At 39.0% G+C, this 22,000-nt stretch overlaps 2 protein-coding genes across 2 annotated transcripts in view; one reads left to right on the forward strand and one right to left on the reverse strand.

Annotated features, from left to right (window-relative positions):
* LOC121907654 (general transcription factor IIF subunit 2-like) overlaps positions 1-22,000 on the forward strand; it is a 54,670-nt gene that overhangs the window by 16,267 nt on the left and 16,403 nt on the right. The gene's annotated exons all lie outside the window — the stretch shown is intronic.
* kctd4 (potassium channel tetramerization domain containing 4) lies at positions 9,579-11,700 on the reverse strand. Its single transcript, XM_042427337.1, has one exon. It carries the CDS (start codon positions 11,467-11,469, stop codon positions 10,693-10,695), a length of 777 nt encoding a protein of 258 aa, XP_042283271.1. The 5' UTR covers positions 11,470-11,700; the 3' UTR covers positions 9,579-10,692.

A 22,000-nucleotide genomic window follows, 5' to 3' on the forward strand; every position in this document is an offset into this window, starting at 1 on the left:
TGTTGTTGTCGCTGCCCAAGGTCAAAATACGAGAGTGAGCCGGCAATTGTTTAGTCAGACAAATGTCATCCGCGTTCTCATTTCTGTTTTGCTTTCTGAGACAAAGCTTTGTCCAACTCCTGCTTTGCTCCCACACAAGAGACATGTGACATCCAGAATAATGACGGAGGGATAAAACGTGACGCTCCGTCGCCGGTAGATCTTTACAGGAGGATACAATGTGAGCCTCAGCAGGTTGAAAAGGTTGCAGTAAAACACATTCATAAGAGAAAGTGATAGAAGTAACCTCTTTTAAGTCATGTTTTCTATAAAATGTTGAGGTGCTTTCTCTTTCCTGACCCTTCTTCTTCTGTCTACAGAACCCATTATGATAATTGTAATGTCACGTCTCTGAGCTGCAAACACAGTAGATTTTCACTCAAGTCTCCAAGTTTGCAGTTAATGTTATTTTTCAGTATTTTTCAGGTGCTGTGGGTCCTTTTACACTCACAATGAAGCAAAATATACTTAAAGAAAATGTACAAAACCAGCTGCTTTTACATTTTTTCTTATAATTTCATCTGTATCTCTTCACTATTTCACCAAACCTCTAAAAGTTTTTGTAATTTCAGGCAACGCTGGTTTCACAGCTCACATTTTAGCAACCAATCCTTTTTGTCAGAGAGAGTCTGAGAGCTTGTGCTGAGGTTTATTTTCCTTCCATCACTGCAGCATTTTAAAGCTCAGCTGACCTGCACTGATGGTTTTTTAGAGGTAGTTCAGAGCCGGCTATTGCATTTCTAGGGAGTCATGAACACTGTCACTGGGAATAAAAATGTAGCACATTATTGTTACACTGGTGAATGAGTCGGCTGCTCTTTATTAAAACATAATAATATCCAGTGAGTGTTGTCCGCTGATATGATGAAGGTTCCTCCACACTCGGGTCACGGTGACCATATGTTTGTATTATTTTTGTGTGAGATGTCTGAGAGGAGAAATGATTTTGTGTCGTGTGGGAGGATTTTACTCAACAGAAAAACAAAACTTGCCTCACTCAGCCATAAAAGCTGCTCACCCACCATTAGTCTGGCTTTCAATGGAGCGTTTATGTGTTACATCGTCCCATGGTGCTCCAGATCAGGCCTGAGTTGAACATTTTGTACGCGGATTCAGCTTTGTGTCCTGAAGACAAGCCCCAACTCTGCCAAATGGAGCTGTGAAGTCTTGAAGCTAAGAAAAAAAACAAGCTAGGAAGGCTGTATGATTAATGCTGCATAGTGTAAAAGAGAAAAACATGCTCAGACGTTTATGCAAGTGCTCCAAAATTATACATTACGTTTAAGCGACAGAAGCCCTCCAGTGGCCGTAGAAATTATGATGACAGCAAAGGAGGAAATCGGACGATGTAAATATATACTGTAGCGACAAAAGCCATGTACAGAAACTGTATTCTCTCTTAACTCTAATGTTAACAGAAACCCCCCTTTGCTTTTGTCTTTTTAATAGTTTAATTTGATCTTCCTTTATGTTTCATTCATTCATTCTCTCTTACATTGCTCTCATATGTTCATGAATTATTATAAGATGAATACGATAACATGTTATTTCTTTTTACATAATAACTGTGCTGTAATGGTTCGTGAGTGAAACCAGGAGAAAGTTTTGAAAGGTATGGGTGGATGGATGAGTCAAAAAAAAACATTAATACAGCTTAATGCTGCATACTGTAGTGTGTAAGAGATGTATGAGATTAACAGCAGCTTCCAGTTAGTCATGGTTCAGGTTTGAAAGGTGGGAGGCTTGTTTTCAGATGAAGTGTAGCATTTTCCTACAAATTTAAATGCAAGTCATGACGGTGAGAATGCCCTCTTCTAGAGATGTATGGAGGAAAGCGTGCTGATGAATAATTGTGCTTACTAAATCTTGTAAGGGCTGATGAGTGGAATTTAAAAAAAATATATAATATGCAGCCATGTAGTCTTGTGTTTGTTTGCTGTTTCCCCTGCAGCAGCTGTTTGCAGTTTGTATTTACTCTGAGGTCTCTAAGTCCCAATTAAGCACAGTGCACACAGCAGACTATACATGGCAGCTTCATGATATACCTACAAATGAACCTCTAACTCTTATGCTGGAAAAAATGCGACATGGCTCCAGTTTTTTGTAATTTTCATGAAAAAAATGTTGAAATAACAGAAGAAAATAATTTGGATTAAGACATTCAACCCCCACCGGCTACTCATGATCAACTTTCTAGAGGTCTGATGAGATGTAAATGTGAGATACAAGTTGTTTAAAATGATAAATTATAGCTTGTGGGACCTGACTTGGAGCGCTTAAGGAGTAGTGGTGTACAGTAAAATGTAAAGATAGAAAAATGTTGAATTCTATTTTGTATTTGTTTCGTATATGTGGGCAACACTGAATTTATAATACTGTGGTACTTTTATCCAATTCAAGTTGTTTCAAGAATATAATATAATAATCATGTGTAATTTCTTTGATACGTAAGAAGTGAATGTCCTTTTTCTGTCCAATGACCTGATATTTTGCTTCTGTTAATGCTTAAAAATGCTAAAGATCAATTTCAACAGCATCTGTACGGTGGTCAAATCTGAAAAAATTCCCCTTTTTTTGCAGCTACTTGTCTTCATTTCTATTATAAATACTGTCAGAGTCCTTTGCACCCTAAAACAATATACTGTACATGTATCAATAACAACATGGCTCCAAAGATACTGATATTTGCATTAATTTCTAATTGATTAATTGACACAGATACACATGTGTGTGTTGCAGCCTTTACTGTCATGTTGTGTCAAAGCGTGTTGATTACCACTTTCACACATACAGTAGGGAGGTGCAGGACAGGTTGGCTCTGATTGCGTCCTCCACCTCCTTCTGTCTTTCTGATTCTGTTCTGCTGGAGATCTTCCCCGTGTCTTTCACTCTCTGATCCTTCCTCTATAAAGCTTCTCTTGTCGTCATTTTTTTTTTTTTTCCTGTCTGCTCCCATCTCCACCTCTCAATTTTTATTAACTTTCTTTACCCTGGTGGCCCTGAGATCTGCGGCTTATAAAAACACAAGCAAACAGACAAAAGACAATAAAATTGAAGAAAACATCTTCACCAATTTGACAACACATACGGTAGAGAACGTTCAGAAGGAAACACTACAAAGAAATAAACATCAGCAACTTAAGAAACACATTCACCAATTTGACAACACATTTAAACATATAAAACCACACTGCAAATACAGGACAACAACCAAATACAGAAAAATGCTGCAAAAACAGAAAACACAACAAAAAAGAAATATATACGACAAAAACAGAAATATGCAGCTAAAACAGAACATTTAATCAAATAGAGAAACACCACAAGTTGCACAGAACACAAAGGAACTGAGTTACAACAAGACAAGTTTCCAGGGGACACTAGAAAGTGTTGAACGTGCCCAGACACACTAGTTGTTGCCATTGGCCCAAAATCATAAATCATATATCTGAGTGTGAAATTTACACTCTGTTTGCTGCCCTCAAACATTCCCACGATGAAACAAAAAGTGTTGCTCATGGCATGAACATTAATCTCTGTTAACAATCCAACAACACGACGCATCACATTTTTAGATGCTAAAATTACTGCTGTGATCACTCAGAGTAAACTATCGAGTGTCTGTTAGCCTGTAGGAGCAGAGAACGAGTGAATGATGAGGGACTTTCTGTGTGTGAAGATGTTTCCTTCATTTGCTTGTGTTTTGTCACTGTAATTTACTCCTTAATTCACTCTTTCAGGATTATCTATCAGGACAATATGATAACGTAACAAGCTGATAATGTTTGAAATTGTATAATTGACATTAACAACATTATACTGGTAGTTTATGGGACCACTGAATTTATTATAATGTTATATTTTTCTAGTTGCTTCAAGATTACACAATAATCACGAGTAATTTCTTTGATACGAGAGCACTGAATGGCCCTTTTCTGTCCCATTTCATAATATGTTTTAGTGAGTAACCGCACTGGGAACAAGAGGAATTATCTTCACTGTTATCTCTTCACTCACAGAACGGTTTCTTGAATCTAAGAAGAAACGACTCCCAAGACTCAAGTTTTTTTTTTAGTTTTTTTTTTATGCACAAGTGTAAAATGCTGTTTCAGAGGCTTTTATGCCCTCAAGGAAAAAAATCCAGTTCTTGGTGAGAAGCTTTTTTTTTTTTTTTTTACAACATTAAGTATGAAAGAGGTCAGACTTAAAAACACTGAAATATATATTACTGCATGAACGCATATCTCATCTCCTTTTTGTGACTGTATAATGGTTTCTGCTGCCTCTTTTGTCTGAGCTGAGAGTGGAAGGGGCCTGACCTTCCCTCCGACTCCTCTTCATCACCTTGTCTCTCCTCTTCCTGCCCCCCATCACCACCACCATTGCCTCTCTTACTGGATTAATAAGATAAAAATCCAAGGTATGTTAGTCATTTTCTGGCTGAGCGGCTGCACACGCCTGAGGCATGATGATAAGGAGGGGTGTGTGTTGTGTGAGAGAGTCGGAGAGCAGCGTGCAGGCATATGATGTAGGTATTGAGTTTGCCTGGCAACAGGTGAAAAGACTGCTATTACCACCTGTACCTCCTGCCTCCCTCTTCATCCAAAGCTCCCTTTTGATGAGGTGTGGATCACTTTGACTGAGCGACTAATAAGTAAAGCAAGTCACCGTCATAAAAAATGCATGGAGCTGATCTGCAATTCAAAAGGTTTGATGTTGTTGACAGTAAAGCGTCAAGATCTGTGTGTGTGTGTGTCTATGTGTGTGTGTGACATCTGAACAGCACTGGTTCACTGAGTTTGCCTCCACCATGATGGTGCGTGTATGTGCTTTGTCACATATGGTGTTTGTATGTACTGTATGTTGTCTGTGTTTGCGAGGCGTGGGCCGAGGATGAGGTTCGCCTGATGTCAGAGGTGGATGTGGGCGTATGAGTCATGACGGGGGTTTGACGACATCGCCTGCTGGAGCAAATGGTTTTAGTTGCCATGGAAGGGGGGGGGGGGGGGACAGCACAGAGAGAGAGAGAGAGACGCTGTTCACTCAAAGGTGGCTGATTGTTGCTCTCCATATGGGTACACTCGGCAACTAAAAGCTGTGTATTAACTTTGTATATTAACAATTCCAACAAACCATAAGAGGCACTTTAAAACAACTTGTTTACAGATGTTTTCCACTCTGAGAAGACTTGACCTTGTAGGGAATGAATGCTTTTAAATGTTTGGAATTTAAACATTTTCACTCCCACAGGCTGCCATAAAAAGGATTTTGACTCATCCCTGTTTCACATCATTTGGACATAAACCAGGCTAGACTTGTTTTCTTTTCGCACCAGCAACATCTCCCAGTGCCAAAGAAGCTTCTGTTTATTTAAACAAAACCCTTACACACCAGTATCAGGCCTGTTTTGTGACCCAGTATGGTCAATCTATTGATTTATATTTAAGTGGTGGATCAAATCCAGTTTGCACTACATTCTCCTACATAACTACTACATCGCCTTTTTTATTCATCTTTTGCTAAGATAAAAGTAGAAGTAGCAGCTGTAGGATGATAATTACACATAACACATTGAATTATATTAAATCACAATGTTTCAGTCTTTTTGTTGATATTGATTTTTTTTAAATTAGTTTTTGATTGTCTACTTATTTAATTTAGGGTAATGGTTCAACATTTATCATTTTTAATTGATTTTTTTTATTAGAGTATGTTTAATCACATGTTTGTTTATTTCACTGTCAATCAGTTTCATTTTGGCACATCTTCTAGTCTTCAATTTTCATCTTTTTACTTGATAAAATCAACAGTTTGTTCACAATTTCACATCCTAGTGGTGGGAAAAGTCAACTTTGTTCTCATTTTTTTTTTTTTTTTCTATCTGAACTAGTTCACTGAAGCTGTCATAAGCTCAGAGCATTTCTGCATCACCTTTAATTGGGAGGCTACTTATGATAAAAACAAATCAAGACAGGACAATAATCACAGTGTTTCAGTACTTCGGCTCATATTAAGAGGAGGAATAACTAAAGTGAAAACTTTGTTGTCAGTTATAATACTGTTGAAATTAGAATTGGACTGTTCATTACTAGGAAAAATTGTATATTACTACTTGATAATGACACACATCAGGGTGCAATGCAGACAGATAAAAAAGAGATCCTCCTTGAGGGAAGAGGGTGACTGGCCTACTTTTAAAATACCAGATATCTTTACTGGAACTGGGAGGCTTTGAAAGGGCTCCCTAAAGACTTCGGTGGCAGCGAGCCAGTACAACTTTCTGTGTCAGTCACTGCTTTACAACAGGTAGGATACAGGTGAGAATGGAGCTGAGCACATTTTAATTATATTGTTAATTCAGAGTGTGCGCAAACATCGCTGCGTGGTGAAAATGGGGTTTAATGGCTGGTGTCATCAAATTCTGTCCATAGATACAAGCCGACTGTCACTCAACACTGTCCTGTTGTAGGTTACTTTGTGGTCGGTCCTGCAGGATTCCTGGAAGACAGTAGGACTACTTCAGTGGCCTGTATGTCATATTTGTTTAAGCTTCATGTAAGATTATTTGCTTAAGACAAATTCAGAAAATCAAAGGTCTTTTTTTTACCAAATATGAGCCAGCTCAGTAGAAGATTAATGCGTCAACATCATGATTTTTAAAGTGGCTATAATCAATATTTTCTATAATAAAGTATGAAATGACAATGTGTAATTTCAGAGGCGTCGCTTGTAGTGAGTCATACAGAACATTGTCACTCAACTCTGCAGCATTACGGAGCTTTGTAGCAAGTTTCAGCTCATTGTTTATCTGCTCAGCTGCAACTTTACTGTTTTGGTTCACTCTCACCATTCTTATAGCGCTGTTTTCGGCAGCAGGAAGCTGTTTAAAAAAACCCACCTGCTCGGCACCATACGGCAAACAGACACAGTTTGTGACCAGCTGGTGAAGCATTTAGCAGCTAAAGAGCCAGATATTTCCCTCAGGGGCTGATAGACACCATAAACAGAGCTAAGAGCATTCATCTGTTGGACATAAATACGACACTGAATGAATGATAATGTTGCTCCATAACTGCTGGATGTGTAAATAAGCAACAGCTTGCTAACAAGTTCAACGTATCAATTATGTATCACCAGTGATGTCGGGATGTACAGACCACATCCTCAGTGCACTTCAACATTACCACAGTGATGAGAACGTTTTCAGCTGGTTTAAAGTTGGTGTTTAACATTTGGAAACGTTGACTATTGTGTTCATGTTTCCTCAAATTAAAGTCATTGGGAGAAATAATTACTTTTACTCTGCAAAACCCAAAATATAGTCAGACAGGGGCGTTGGACTGTTAACCATCAGGGGCTGAGCCTCTTATCTTTTAAAAACATTCTTCTAAATAAACTGTTTCCATGCTGTTTTTTCTTGCAAATGAGGGTTACACATTGCTTAAAAAATGTGAAAATTGAAGAAGGAAGGGTTTGGATTTGATTTACCATATAATCTGCACATGAATATTCAAGTCACTTGAATGTCTCAAACTAAAATGAGCATCATATCAGATACCTGCTACCATTATTACAAGGCCTACATGATGGAAAATCCTCAAAACCCAAAATACAACAGCAATTTCACGAATGAGAGTTGAAAACAGCTAACTACTCAGAGTGACTGAGTAAATATCCATATTTGGTTGCAAAATCATTGCTGATGGACCTACTTTTTAACGTCATGTTATCAGCTCAGCTTGTAACCTAAAGTTTTGTTTTATAGAAGCTGTGGTTAATTTAGCTGCCAATGTGTGACATGATCACAAAAAAGTTGGCCTGGTCATAAAACTTGCCTCGCGTGTTATCACCGCTACCAGGCTATATCTAACATGAGACTAGGCTAGTTTGGTGTTGCTAGCCAAGGGGAGGCACAGCTAAGCTATCATTGCTAACGATTAGGCTGGTTACAGTGCAATGAGCTGTACATAACTTATGCTCTGCTCATATCATGTTCACTTAACTTAGAACTCATACAGACATTTGCACACCTCGTTTTTCTGGCTGCTTCAGCTTCAACCCCTTTACCGGTAAAAAAATCTACCTATATCCATTTTTTCCTCACACTGACTGACTGTGTGAGCTAGCGTTTGGTATAGTAAACCCTTAGACTTAAACACCAATATTTCCACATTCCCTGTAAACCCTCTCTGATTGGTCTTGCCTCCGTTCTGATACACTGACGATATAAAATTACAATGTTGCCGTCTTCTTTATTGACAAACTGCTTAACGTGGAGAATTCAGGGCTAAAGAAAAAGGGCTACAGCCCCAGATGCCCAGGCCAGGCGATGCCCATGTAGTCAGAAAGATTTGCCTTCTTTTTTGACCCGCAATTTTTACTTGACAGTAGATTTTTCCACATTTTATCTCCATTTAAAGTCCGATAAACCACGGTATACACAGAAAGTGTTGCACTGTATAGAGAGTCTTGACCACCAACTGCTGGGATATTATAATAGTGTGACAGAATTGTTTTATATTATATTTATATTCTGAAACTCTGTCAAAGCCACCAGGAAAATTACTTTTTATACATAGCATACTACCACTGGGGGACGTCTGATAGGCTTAACCAATTACAGGCAGTTTAATGATAGAACATAATTTTTTATGAAATCATGATGATGATGTGAAAATGCTGAAGCAGCCCTAAAGGTGAGATTAATTTTATAAAGAGGGTTGTTCATTTCAAGAGGTTTCTGTAGTTGCAAAAGCTTTTAGTGACCTCAGCCAACAAGAGCCACTATCACAATTAATGGTTTCCAAGTGGGATTTGAACTGTTACCTTCATTCAGGCAGCAGAAACCCAGAAACATTACAACCTCCACTGTTCTGACAACTAAAATGTGTAACGACAAAGAATATACTGTACATGGTGTTATTTCTGTCCCTGTTATTCTTCATTAGTTTTACACACCTACTACTTTGTTCCAGACATGAAAAATTGGGGTTTTAACACATATAGAGAAGTGTAAAGTGAGTAATTTCTGCAAGGAACATGTTCTGGTTTGCTAAAGCTGACAGTGAGAGTCAGTTCAGTGTGTCTCCCCCACTTAATTGTATCAGAAGGTTCTGGAAACTTAACACTAACAGTGCTCCTGTCTGGTTAAGTGCTTAACAGTCACACAGTGTACAGACTGTAAGTTCAGGCGGGTCAGGACTGAATAATTATTGGAAAACTTTTCATCTGTGATGCAGAATTGGGGCTTTATTCTATCTGATACAAGCAAAAAAAAACCTTACCATCAGTTAGTGAGGCTTATTGATATATTGATATGTGTCATTAATGTAGGGCTGCAAACCCCAATTATTATCTTGATTAATTTCTCAGAGGCCACGTTAATGTCTTTAGTTTGCTTCTTTTGTCTCACTAACAGCCTAAAATGTTAAGATATTCAATTTACTGTCATATGACAAGAAAAGACAACAAATCATCATATTTGAGAAGCTGGAAAAATGACTGAAACTCATCGATTAAATTATTCTCTGTTGAATAATTTAGTTTAAAGCTTTACATGAATGCAAAGTAACATAACTCTCAGCATTATTACAAGCAGTATTTAACAGTTACACCATGCATAAACTTTACAGACTTTTGCAGATACACAAAACACTTTCCATCAAGGGTTTCAGTGTCACTTTTATTTGTAAAATATTCACACTGAGAAGTAATAGGCATTGTTGTTGCACTGACTTCACAGAGGCTCACAGCACTAACAAACACACTGTTTATTTAGTGCACACATGCATCATGCTAGATTCAAAGCCCTTACAATAATCATGGTCATTTCCGCTTAAATTCAACTCGATGGCATGATCAGAGAGACAGTTTGTTTTTCTGTCTGATTTGGATGTCACTTTATCAGTCAATCTAAAACGACGTTAATGCGCTGTGTTTTTCCCTTCCGGCTCCAGAGAAGCTAATAAACTAAACACAAGCTATTAAACCCACTAAACACAGCACAGTGTATACTGTAGCAACACACACACACACACACGCACACATACACACATACACACACGCACAGACTGTAGTAAAAGCTGAGTGGCACAACAGTGCACATCACGGCTGGTTTTTGAAGGCTTTGCAGCCATTGACAAAGCAGCAGAAGCAGTTCTTGTGCAGAGATACATCCACTGATAAAGCTGTCGAATCTCACTTTGATCACTTGGCCTTCAAGTCACTGTTGTCTTCTTTTTTTCGTATTACTAAGTGGTGCTTTTTGTATTATGCCGAATCAATTCCAATTTAGATATTGTAAATGCTAATTTGTTCCAGATCATTCTGAATCAGTAAATACGAGCTTAGAAAGCAGTGCAAAGATCAAAATGCCATTCTGCAGATAATGATTGTAGATTCACCCAAAGTTACCCCCAAACTTATTAAATGATGTGCTTTTGAGCCGACATTGTGCATTAAAGATAAAAACACTGTCTTATGAGACCCACCTGTTCTCCTTCTCCCACCTATGACACATTACAGTTCAGCACATGTTACAAGACCTTCAAACCAATACCTTACATTAGTGGGGTAGATATGGATTCAGGCACTACTCTTTTCCCTCTCTGCCTCCCCCTCTCCTCCTCTCTCTTTCCACTGTTTCCCTTCATCCTACTTGACAAAATGCAGGGCCTCAGCTGCCACTACGGAGCCTTTGCTGCTATCAAGGCTGGTAACCAGCTTGAAGCCTGATCTCAGTGCTAGCATCACTGTCTCTAGTTTCAGACAGTCAAGAGTGCACAAGAATGTGCTGTCCTCCTTCAGGACGAGCCTCGAGCCGGGCTCCGACTTGATGAAGTGTCGAAACTGGATCACGTTGGACGACACCACAAATTCTTCTGGGAAGCCATCCAGACGGCTCTTGGAGATCTGCACCAGCCGCGCTTTGACCTTATCGATGAAGATGGTATCACTGCAATACACCTTGAGGCCCTGCGACCTCTCGTGGCTATCCGTCACCTCCAAAAAGGCGACTTCCCTCTGGGCTGCCCTCAGACTTTCCCACTCGACCACGGCTTCCACCAGTTCACTCAGACGGTAAAAATCGGCCTCTCTTCGCAGGAGCCCCGCCTCCCGGAAGTCGTCAGGAAGCTGGAGCTCTCCGGTTCGGAGGTAGTTCAGCACATGGCGAAAAACTGGACCATCTCTATCAATGAACGGGTTGCCCATGGAGTCGGTGTGCTGAACTGGCTTCTTACCGTTGGCAAGCTCTTCCAGAAAGGAACCTTGGTGCTTGGCAAGGGTGGTCCGGTGGGCGGTGTACAGGAACCCCCCTACGTTTAGGGTGATGGTGCCTGAAGAAGGCTTCTTGAAGCTCTTGCTGGGCTGCAGCAGGTCCGGGTTGATGTGCCTCAGTTCACTTTCCATCGTCCCGAGGTTCCATTCCATTCTCCAGTCACCCTCTCCAGCTTCAACCCAGCCTCCTCCGAGCTGGTGTATCTGCACGTGTGTGCGCGCAGAACAAATCGAGTCTGTTTTGTTCTTCTCGTTTGGATCTGTCAATGTGAGTCTTTGGTGCTGCTGAGCAAATGAAAAGGTGTTGTCAGCTGTCGTATAGTGAGAGTGAATGTGTTTGAGAGTGTGTGATGGTGGATGGGTGAGTGCTGTCTGGCAAAGGAGCTACAGTGAACTGGGAGCTGAAAACAGACAGTCTCTATGTTGCTCTCTCTCTTCTCTCTCTCTCTCTCTCTCTCTCTGTGGGTGGGCAGATGACGTCACATGCAGGGAGGAGAGAGAGGGAATATGAGAGCAAACAACAGAAGAGTACGAACTCCAGGAGCTCCGTCTTTCTTCCTTGCTCTCTTTCCCTAATTATCTTTGATAAAGAGGTGCAGAGCTGAGCTCTAGCAATTAGTGCACACACACACACACACACACACACACACACACAACCTCCTGTCACCAGATGGAAGGGGGGTGCCTCCATAATTTTTGTGGTGTGAAACTGTCTCAGCTTGTGTGAGTCTGAATATGAAACTCCTTTTGCAGCCAAATCCATCTGTTTACCACACAGTGTTACATGTGATCTGGAATCTGTTTGAAAAGGAATCCAGTTTAATTCTGGGATTTATTGACACACTTTCTCTGTCTCATCTCTGGTAATGACAGGGAGAAGTAGGCTGCTTGCCTCACTTATGTAAATGAAAGCAACAGGGAATGCATCTATGTAAATAGCCTGTTTTCTCTCTTGCAAGCTAACACGGAAGCTCATTGTCTTTGCAAATGTGTGTGTGTGTGTGCGTGTTGACTTTTAGGTGCCTGTGGAGGAAATGAACCAATTACAGTCAATAATGGTCTGGTTGTGAAGAACTGATTTTGAATTAACTAATGCGTTGGCCTGTTTCCTCCCTCTGGGGAACTACAATATAATGGTGATTTGGTACAAATGCCTCATACCACCACTGTGTGTGTGTATGTGTGTGTGTCATATTATTGTGTGCCTGCCAGTTCACCTGCAGTTCATATCAATTATGAAAAAACAGACAGGGCATGTTAATGTCATGTTTGTTAAGATAATGTGTTTGGTTTCTGAGCGGTCACAGTATGTGATTAAAAACATAAAAATCTTTATGTACCCTTGATGATTGGATCTGGTGCTCTATGCTAACACTTGACACTATCCTGTGTTACAGCAGATGATCTAAAAATTGTGAAAATGATCATTTTAGGAAAGTAGTGACTAAATGGTTTATAGTATTAAATGATATGTGGAATAGTGTGTGTTACATGTCCATTGGAAGTGTCTTTGTTTGGTCATTAGAGATTTTATAGCTAAAGATCAATGTGTAGTGAATATTGTGGCCTGGCTGCTTAAGCTACCACATGGTGAGTTAATGATTTTTTTTTCTCCACATTTTATAATCAATTTAAAAAAAAAACAACAACCCATATTTATTCTATCAATGTTTTCCCACCTCATAAATCTCTCGACTACATCTAGCTGTGCTGCAAGATGGAAATTCAGTCTCACTGTGATAAATAATTAATATTCTGTAACCAATTTAGATCAGCTTTTAACGATTTTTTGTTGATAAATATTCAGTTGAGGGTATGAAATTCCTCTGAGATGATTTAAGGATTTATTAGAAACAATACTGTTTCCTTTTGCTTTGACAAAAAACAATGATTGGTTAAAAACTCATGAAACTGCTTTTTTCCTCTAACTTGTGAGCAGCAATGTACTTTTCCATCAATAAAGAGCATCGGTGATTATTGATTAAGCTGGTTGCGCTGAACTTAACTCATACCCCTCTCTCAACCTCCATTCCCCATTTCTCTGCACTTTTAACTGTCAAATAAAGGCAAAAAATGCCCAAAAAATGACTGAACTTAATCTATAATTTAGACAGAGATCAGAATTTCTTATTCATAGAGTCAGACAATCTGACTGTATTGTATTTTGATGATTCAAGATTTCAGCTCCTTGTGCCTGAGAAGTGAGTTTGGTTGTCAGGTGTTACGTCAACAAAAAGAACGATAATCTGTTGATTTTGGGGAGTTTTTCTTTGAACTCCTTGAGTTTTTCCTTCTGAATTGAGAGTTTATAGATAGAGGGTGTCGTATGCTGTACAGATTGCAAAGCCCCTTGAGGCAAATTTGTGCTTTGTTATATTGGGCTGTATAAATAAAACTGATGTGACTACTGACACGCAAGCCCCCACATTTATCTCTCTCTATTTAGTTATCCTTACACTGAAACTCAATAGCTTGGGTAAATGTGGCAAAAGAGGTTACGATAAGTACTCTCTTAAATGGTATTGATTAGGTTAAATTATACTTTATGCCGTATTAAACCCCTTGGGAAATGGAAATGGGTATGGATTTCTTTTTGAGTGGGGGACATAAGTGTGAGTCCAATTTAATCTTTGTTGTGGTTGCACAGTACCAACCTTGCTCAGGGAAGGAACAACACTTTATATATTTGATATTAACAGGCGTATGCAGATAAACATTGTTGTATACGGTTCAACAATGCAACAGGTGTCTATGTGTGTATGTGTGTATATGACTGTGTGAATATCATGGGTGTGTATGAGTGAAAGTGTATATATGTAAGCATTTGATGATTAATTGGTTCCAATTATTTCTCTCTTATCTCATGTAACGATGGCACATGAAACAATCCTGCGTCTGTCCACTTTGCACCCAAAAGAAAAACCATCCGATAAAAGTGTGGTCACCAAAAAACAGACCATGGAGTAAGAAGAAGAAAATGGCAGAACACCAATGTCACAAATGCACAAACACTTGATTTATGTCTGTGTTTGATTCTGACCCAAACAATGATACCGGCGATCATAAATGTACTCCTACTTCATAAACTAAAGTCTAAAGGTCTGGATGAAGCCACTATTCTACTCTTACCTTACAGAGAAAACTCAGACTGTTGTTGCTGATGGTCCTCAAGCCATCTTATCATCAGAAATGGGGTGCCACAGGAGTCTATCCTTGGTCCATTGCAGTTTACATTATACATAAATAACAGAATTCTACTTAATCAATACTTAAATGTCCATTTTTTTGCAGATGATACAATTGTATATGCCCCAGGCTCCACCCCAGTCCAGGCCCTGACTCATTTTCAGTCTGCCTCTGATGCTTTACAATTATCACTCCTTAATCACAGACTAGTTTTAAATGCAGAAAAGACCAAGTACATGGTATTTTCCACCTCCACCAGTGACTCTGACTATCCTGCCATTAAAACTTTAAATGGTACCCATATTACTCTTGCTGAGTCATACAAATACTTTTGAATGTGGCTTGACAGCAGACTATCATTCAAGATTCATATTCAACATTTGACTCAGAAATTAAAAATCAAACTAGAGTTCTTGTATAGAATTAAAGGTTGTGTGTCTTCTTCCAACTGTAAACCTATTGTGCAGTCAACCTTCATGTCTGACCTTGACTATGGAGATATTCTGTATAGTCATGCTGCCCCATCAACACTTTAGCAGTTGTATCACTTTATCACAAATGACAAATTTCATACTCATCAAGGTTCTCTGTATCACAAGGCTGGTTGGACTTCCTTACAGACAAGAAGAAAAAAACATCTCATGTTATTCATCCATAAATCTTCCAAACTACCTCACATCTCTTCTCTCATTTAAATCCAGTAACTAGAGTAATGATCCAGTAGCTACTTAACCTTAGATACAGTATCCCTCATGTTTGCACTAATGTTGGCAGAACTGGTTTCAGGTACTATGCACCTTTTTAAATGGAAACTTGAGTCTTACATTCCTCTTGGAGACTTTAAAGCTTTATTAGCTTGTGTTTTTTATGATTCCTGTAGCTGTTTTTACTAATTTCTTTGTGTAGTTGTGTTGTTTCTGTCTCTGAAAAGAGACACTTCTGAAAAGAGAACTTAAACTCAATGAGACTGCCTGATTAAATAAAGATTAAATACAATAAAAATAACAATAATAATAATTAAAAAAACAATTCTGCTACAGAAATATTTCAGTCCAAATGGTTTGTAACTTATTTTAAATGTTGTTTTTTTTATACCTGGGTGGCCAGGTCAGTCAATTTGTATAATTTATCTGCTCTTGCACAGGAGTCTGACAATGATAAAATACCTGGATGGTGGCAGCATTTTTCACTGCAGGACAGCAGAGACACAAGTTTGCTTTGCAGGGATGTTTATATTTCTTGCTACTCAGTAGCAAAATATTCTTCATGCATTTACTGTGGTGGGAGAATGACGTCGGCTGTACTGAACACCGCAGATGAGAGAAGTAAGGTCCCGGGATGATGGATTAGATTGGATCAGATGAGAATTGAATAATGTCAGTTGGGAAATTAGGCTGTCACATCTCTATGGAGAAATGATATACAGCATAACTGGAAGCAGCCAAGATATTTATGCATGCAATGATTCTTTCCCATATGTCTTATTGCATTACATGTGGGGGACAGGCTGGAGAAACAGCCAGAAGACCTTTTTGAGTCCTTATACAAACAAACTCATCAATGCATTTCCATCACTGTAGGGTACTGGAGAAACATAATTTACTGAGCTTTGAGAATTTTCTCAAATTTGTGCCTGGTTTATAAAATTTTAAATGGTTTTTGCCCCTCCCCCATGAAAATGAGGTTGTATACATATAGCCAAAATTCAAACATATAAAGTAGAATTTATGGAAAACAAAAGTTTGGCCTCTACCACATACCAATATGTAGAAAGTAACCTTTTGTTCATCATGAAAAGCTTGACAGCTGAGAAAAGGAAAAATTGCCTGTGTACAGAAAAATAGAGCCCCTCGTTGAGTACCTCGATGAACCACCTCTGGCCCTGAAAACGGTTGCCAAATGTCATGACAGTGACTCAACATACCCTGCTGTTTAATGCTGATCCTGCAGACAGCAGAGCTTTGCCCAGCTGCCAAACACTGACGGTACCGGTGCCACTTTCTTACCAGTGATGCATACTAGTTCATTCACAGCTCAAAAACTGCTCTACCGCAGTCGATTTCTTGTTACTGTACGCCTCAAGCCGCCCAGCAACACCCACGTTTATCTATCAGGGGTCAGCTTCCTCTCACAGTAGCAAACTGTTGGATGTATTGTGTTGCTCTGGTCTACAAATTGAGAAAAGCAACTGTACAGTCTTGGTGATGCTCAGACCCGCCCTCACACTCGTGGCTCCTTCTCAGCAGTCCGTTCATATGCAAAATAGGTGTGGAAATAAAGGTGTTGTTGCATGCACCTGTTTATTTAGCAAAGCAAATTAAAAAGGAGGGAAGATTCATGTTTCTCTGGGTTTGTATTTATGAAACTTTTAAGAATTACACTTAAGAATGCTCCAAAGAGCCAACTTAGAAGTACAAAAGACCTCCTGAGTGATTTATAGTGAAATAAAAATACATTTACCCAGTTTTAATCATGTCTCCCTGTGTTAAATATTCAGTTATTTCTTCTTATGTGTCAAATAAACACTGAAAAAACAATCATTTTTGAGTGTTTTCTCTTCCTGTAAAACATTTCCATATGTTTCATGACTCATCTTGAACTTCTATACAAAAATATATCCAATTAAAAGTGATTTATGGCAACTACATAACGGCATTCATCAAATAAAACTGCACTTAACCACTTCTGGGTCAGAGTAGTTAGCAGAGCAATATCATAGGAGGTGTTTGTTTTGGATATTAGTGGACAAAAATGTTTTCATTTCCAAAAGAATGTGGCTGAAGTCCAAATTATTCATTCCTCCTCCTCCTCCTGATCTAACAACACGGGTGAGGGAGGGGTGTGTGGAAGCCAGCAGTCCTCGACAGCTCGGTTTCTCTCTACAGCTTCGTATCATGCTGTACTCGCATCGCAGTGTATCAGGATTTGATTTAATGCTTCAGATTTATACTGTTTCACTAGGAAATATGTCACAGTACAGAAGCTAAAGACTTAATAGTGTATAGAGCAAAAGAAATTCACAGCTTTTATTCTTAACTTTGCAAGCAAGACTGAAAGTGAATGATTTTTACTTTTATCTTTCACTTGAGAGGTTAAGTTTTTGGTCCTGATCACTGACTGTGCATGTAATATATAACAAATTTAATTTGACAGATAACACAATCATGGAAGTCATCCTGGCTCTTTTCCCATCAGTTACAATCTATACAGAAATAAAGAAAAGATTCATCCTTCTTTCAAGATACAGCGAGCCACAGGTGTCTTTTTTTTGTGCAATACGTTATCAACTAGTTACACCTGAGACCAGAGCTGCTGCTGTGAATGGAAGTTCATTGCACAGGGAATTATTCAAGCTTAATTTTCACGCAAACACTCAAACACTGTGACCTCAGGGGTAATTGATGTGGGTTTCTGAAATGCCTGCATTTATTTCTGTGTGTGTGTGTGTGTGTGTACGTTCGTATGTTTGTTTATTTAGTAGCAGATCCTGGAGTGATGGCTCTCTCTCTCTTTTCTAATCATAAGTGATTAGTGGTATCATTCAACAACGCCAAACTAGAATTGCAAACGAGGCCAAAATACAGCAGAGAGGATTGTGGGAGGTTTGACCTGCTTTCTGCCTCTTCTCCTGTTGATTACAACTGGCTCATCGAGGACGATCATTATCTTCAACGTCGGTGAGAATCTGTTTGCTACGGCTGTTGTGTTTCTTTACCAAACTGTCAGCGATGACGGTTGAATTAAATTTCCCAAAATACTGTTAGCAAAGACTCTCCTTCCGTGTTGAAGGTGGTGAATTATTCATGGAGCTGCTCTAAGAGCTTGTGGTGAAACATGGAGTTACTGACTGCTGTGAAGGTGGCATGGCAACCACTTAAAATAGGGTCTTGTATGAGCTCACAGCTGTCAATCTTTTTATTCATTATGGAGAGTCTGCTGGTGTTAACGTTAATCCGATACATCAGACTGATCAGATTAATGCATTTTTTATTTTTAAACAAGTCGACGCATGGCCTGGGTTTTAGTGGAGCGTATCATTGTCACATGTTCCACTCACTGTTTTATGGACTTCTTTTTAAAAATTGCATTTTGATATTAATCTTTAATGTTTAATGTTTGCTCTGTTTTTATTCTTCTATGTTGCGTCTGTGGGAGCAAACGCTAAGACACATTCTTTGCATCCTTGCATACTTGGCTAATGATTCTCTGACTCTGATTCTGATTATTTTTACATTGTAAGATGCAATCTCTCTGTATAATAGTAGAATTATTCATGTCTACTTGGAGAGAAAAGTAAAGCGTCAAACTATTCTTCTGTGGATTTCTGAGTAACCCTTCAAGTCGAGATGGATGTATGATTGAATGTTAAAGGGAAACTTTGGTATTTTCCCAGCTTAGACCCTATTTTCCCATCATTTTGTGTCTAAGTGATTAACAGGGACAAAACGTTTTGAAATTGGTCCAGTATTGAGTGCTGCAGCCGGCAGCTGTGAAACAGGCTGCAATGTAATCTTTTGGGGCAATTGTGCCCCGTTGATGTTGTTTTTGCCATTGACAGGCTCAGATTGTTAGTGTCTGACAACATTATTGAAAGGACCATACAGAGAAATAAGATGTTTTTCTGTTATAGTGTCAAACCAAGTCTCACTCAAAGTTCTGAAATCTTGAATTGAGTTGTTGAAATCGGCTAAATAATCAGCCATGACAGAGTTGGAGAGAGGAGCGCCGGGAGGAGTCTGTCGTGTTGGAGTACAGAGAGCGTAGCTTACTGTTATCTAAAAGATTTTCAAAAGTCATGGCTGAATATTTAGCTGATTTCAACAACAACTTAGGTATCGCAATATTTCAGAGTGAGACTTCTTCTTGTTAGTTAGTCTTCTACGTTAGACACAATAACAAACAGACCGGAGCAAAAGGCAAAGAAAAACATTTTATTTCTCTGTATGGATCCTTTCCATAATGTTCCACTTATAATAACAATCTGAGCCTGTCAATGGCAAAAACAAGCACTTTTAGTAGATGTACATTGATGAGGCACAATTGCCCTTTCAGGACTGGTTGTCCCCATTAATCTTAGACACAAAATGATGGGAAAATAGGGTCCAGGTTGAAAAATGCCAAAGTTTCCCTTTAAGAAATAGACAACCTAAAGAGGCAACCAAATGGCTCAAACTGAAATGATAAATATTGCCATTACAATCCCTTAAAGGCAGTTTCTCTCCCTTTGAACCACTTTCATCCACTCCTGCCCTCCAGGGCTTTATTATATGTACGTCCCTTTCTTGTATGACTTTTGGAATAAAAGAGCAGTTGATATATACACCAGTTCCCTGTATTTATGCAATAATAGCTACATATATTAGCCTTTTATCCATTGCACTGCTGCTTTAGTTCTGGTGGTCTGATGGGCATGAGTTCCTCCAACCCTACAAAGATGGTCTTTGATATACCAAGTTCATAAATATTATGTACCACACTGAGTTATAGTCCACCCACATCAAACATGCAAACATGCTCTACTTGACCTTTTTTAAAACCCACGAGGCAACATTTTGAATAACTTGCAAACAGCCGATGAGTTTTTAAGTTTGAGAGAGGAAATTGCCCAGTCGGCTGATAATCAAATTTTCCACCAGTTCATTACCGTAGTAGCACTTTGAAGCTTGTTTGTTGCATATACTAGATGCTGCTTATCCACGTTAAAATCACAATGAGTGGGTGGAATACTGATTCAGACAGAAAATCACTTCAAAGTTAATGAGCAGAATCATTAAATTTGCTTAATGAAGCAGCCTCTAGGCTTTGTAGAGATGAGCTCTAATGGAAAATTATATTTGGAGACCCTTATTGCTTCCTTGTTGTCATCATTAATACACAAGGCTCCGTCACAGGTGTGTGTGTGTGGAAAAAGAGAAAATTAAAGAGTAAAGAGACTCAATTTTACTTTTTCTGTTGTGTTTTATACCTGATGGAGTGAGGTGCATAAAATTTGACCTGACAAATTAGGAACTAGTAATGTGAACCATCACGGGACAGATGCATAATTCTTTGTGCAGGTTCATGACTCAGTTTTCACTCCAAACCTGTTTGGTTTGATTAAAATGAACTCTAGTGCGTTTTTTTGTGTTCAATGCAGTTCGTTGGGCTGGTGTGAAAGCTGTCAGCCAGACTCTGGTGCGAAGTGAACACCTTTCAGACATTTTATTGGTGATGTGAAAGCCAATGGATTGACCACAGGATTTTTTTGATAGTATATATGTGATTTTAGCATAAATAAAAAAACTAAACTATCCTACAATACTCAATCTGTATTAGCAATGTATTTATGTAAATTATTAGGTAACCGTGGCAACACATTTGCACGTGATTCAATCAGTGTGTTGTGCTTGTCTTACTCCACATACTTGAGTGCGTGATGTAGCAATACACAGTATTTCTCTGTCATACCATCGTACAAGACGTCACTTTCTCATCCCATCTCTACCTGTTTGCCTGATTCTTGCTCACACAGTTAGCTGCAGGTAGATGTAAACATGTTTTTGTTTGCATATCAGTACTTGTCTGCTCCACCAGTCTTTAGACCTGCTGATGAATAGAACAGCAAAGAATTGACACAATTTTCACCGATTTTGCATTGGCGAGGTTCTCCAACAAGGCCAGAGAAGCTGTCATTATGTATGGCTGTGGCTTTTTATAGCACCCGTATCATTAACTCATCACATGTACCTGCAAACCGTCATCAGCGGTGATATCAGAAGGTTTAGTTTACATCGCTTACAGCCTTTACAGACTTTCGAATGGCTTCAGAAGAAAAGATAATATGACAAGGTCATAAACATAAGGAGTAAGAGGATGTCTCCGATGTAAATACATGCTAAAAACTGATCTCGCAAAGTTAGTAGTGTTAAGTCGTTTGTGTGCCTTTGTGCCTTGGCATTGTACAGATGTTGTGTGACTGTAGGTCCCTCTAAAAGGATTTACAAGAAAATCCAAGTTAGTGTGTTTTCCAGGAGGTCACCAAGCTTCAATCACATCTCAATCGAGATCAGAGGCAGTTAAATAGCGTCGTTTTAGAGGCAATGAAATAATCCAAAAGTTTTATTGGAGAGTGATCTCAGTGCAAAAAAAAAAAACAGGGTCACATGTAGAGCCTGAGGCACAGTAACAGGCAGCTTATGCAATGGGTCATACCTTGTGTTTGGAAAAAAAAATGTTATTTTTGTAGACTCTAAATGGAACTTTAGGTTAGTGACCCTTAAAACGAGAGAAGGAAGAACTGTAAGGCAGCTGTGGTTTTACAATACTGAAGAGCAGCGTCCATGTAGCAGGCTGATGAAGGTCTTTGACTGACCTATTTGTATTTATTGGTCTAACTGTAGTGTATGTAGACTCTGTGGCTTGTATATGTTGAAACACAGATGAGGAGGGATGGTTAGAGAGTTACAGAGACAGCGATGGTGGATGGAGGCTTGGTGGGCGGCGAGCTGTTTGTTGTGTT

Source organism: Thunnus maccoyii, chromosome 11, assembly GCF_910596095.1.
Source record: "Thunnus maccoyii chromosome 11, fThuMac1.1, whole genome shotgun sequence".
Taxonomy (NCBI): Eukaryota; Metazoa; Chordata; class Actinopteri; order Scombriformes; family Scombridae; genus Thunnus; species Thunnus maccoyii.

Coding starts and splice junctions, on each gene's coding strand:
- kctd4 (XM_042427337.1), bottom strand. CDS start 11,469: ATGGAATGGAACCTCGGGACGATGGAAAGTGAACTGAGGCACATCAAC.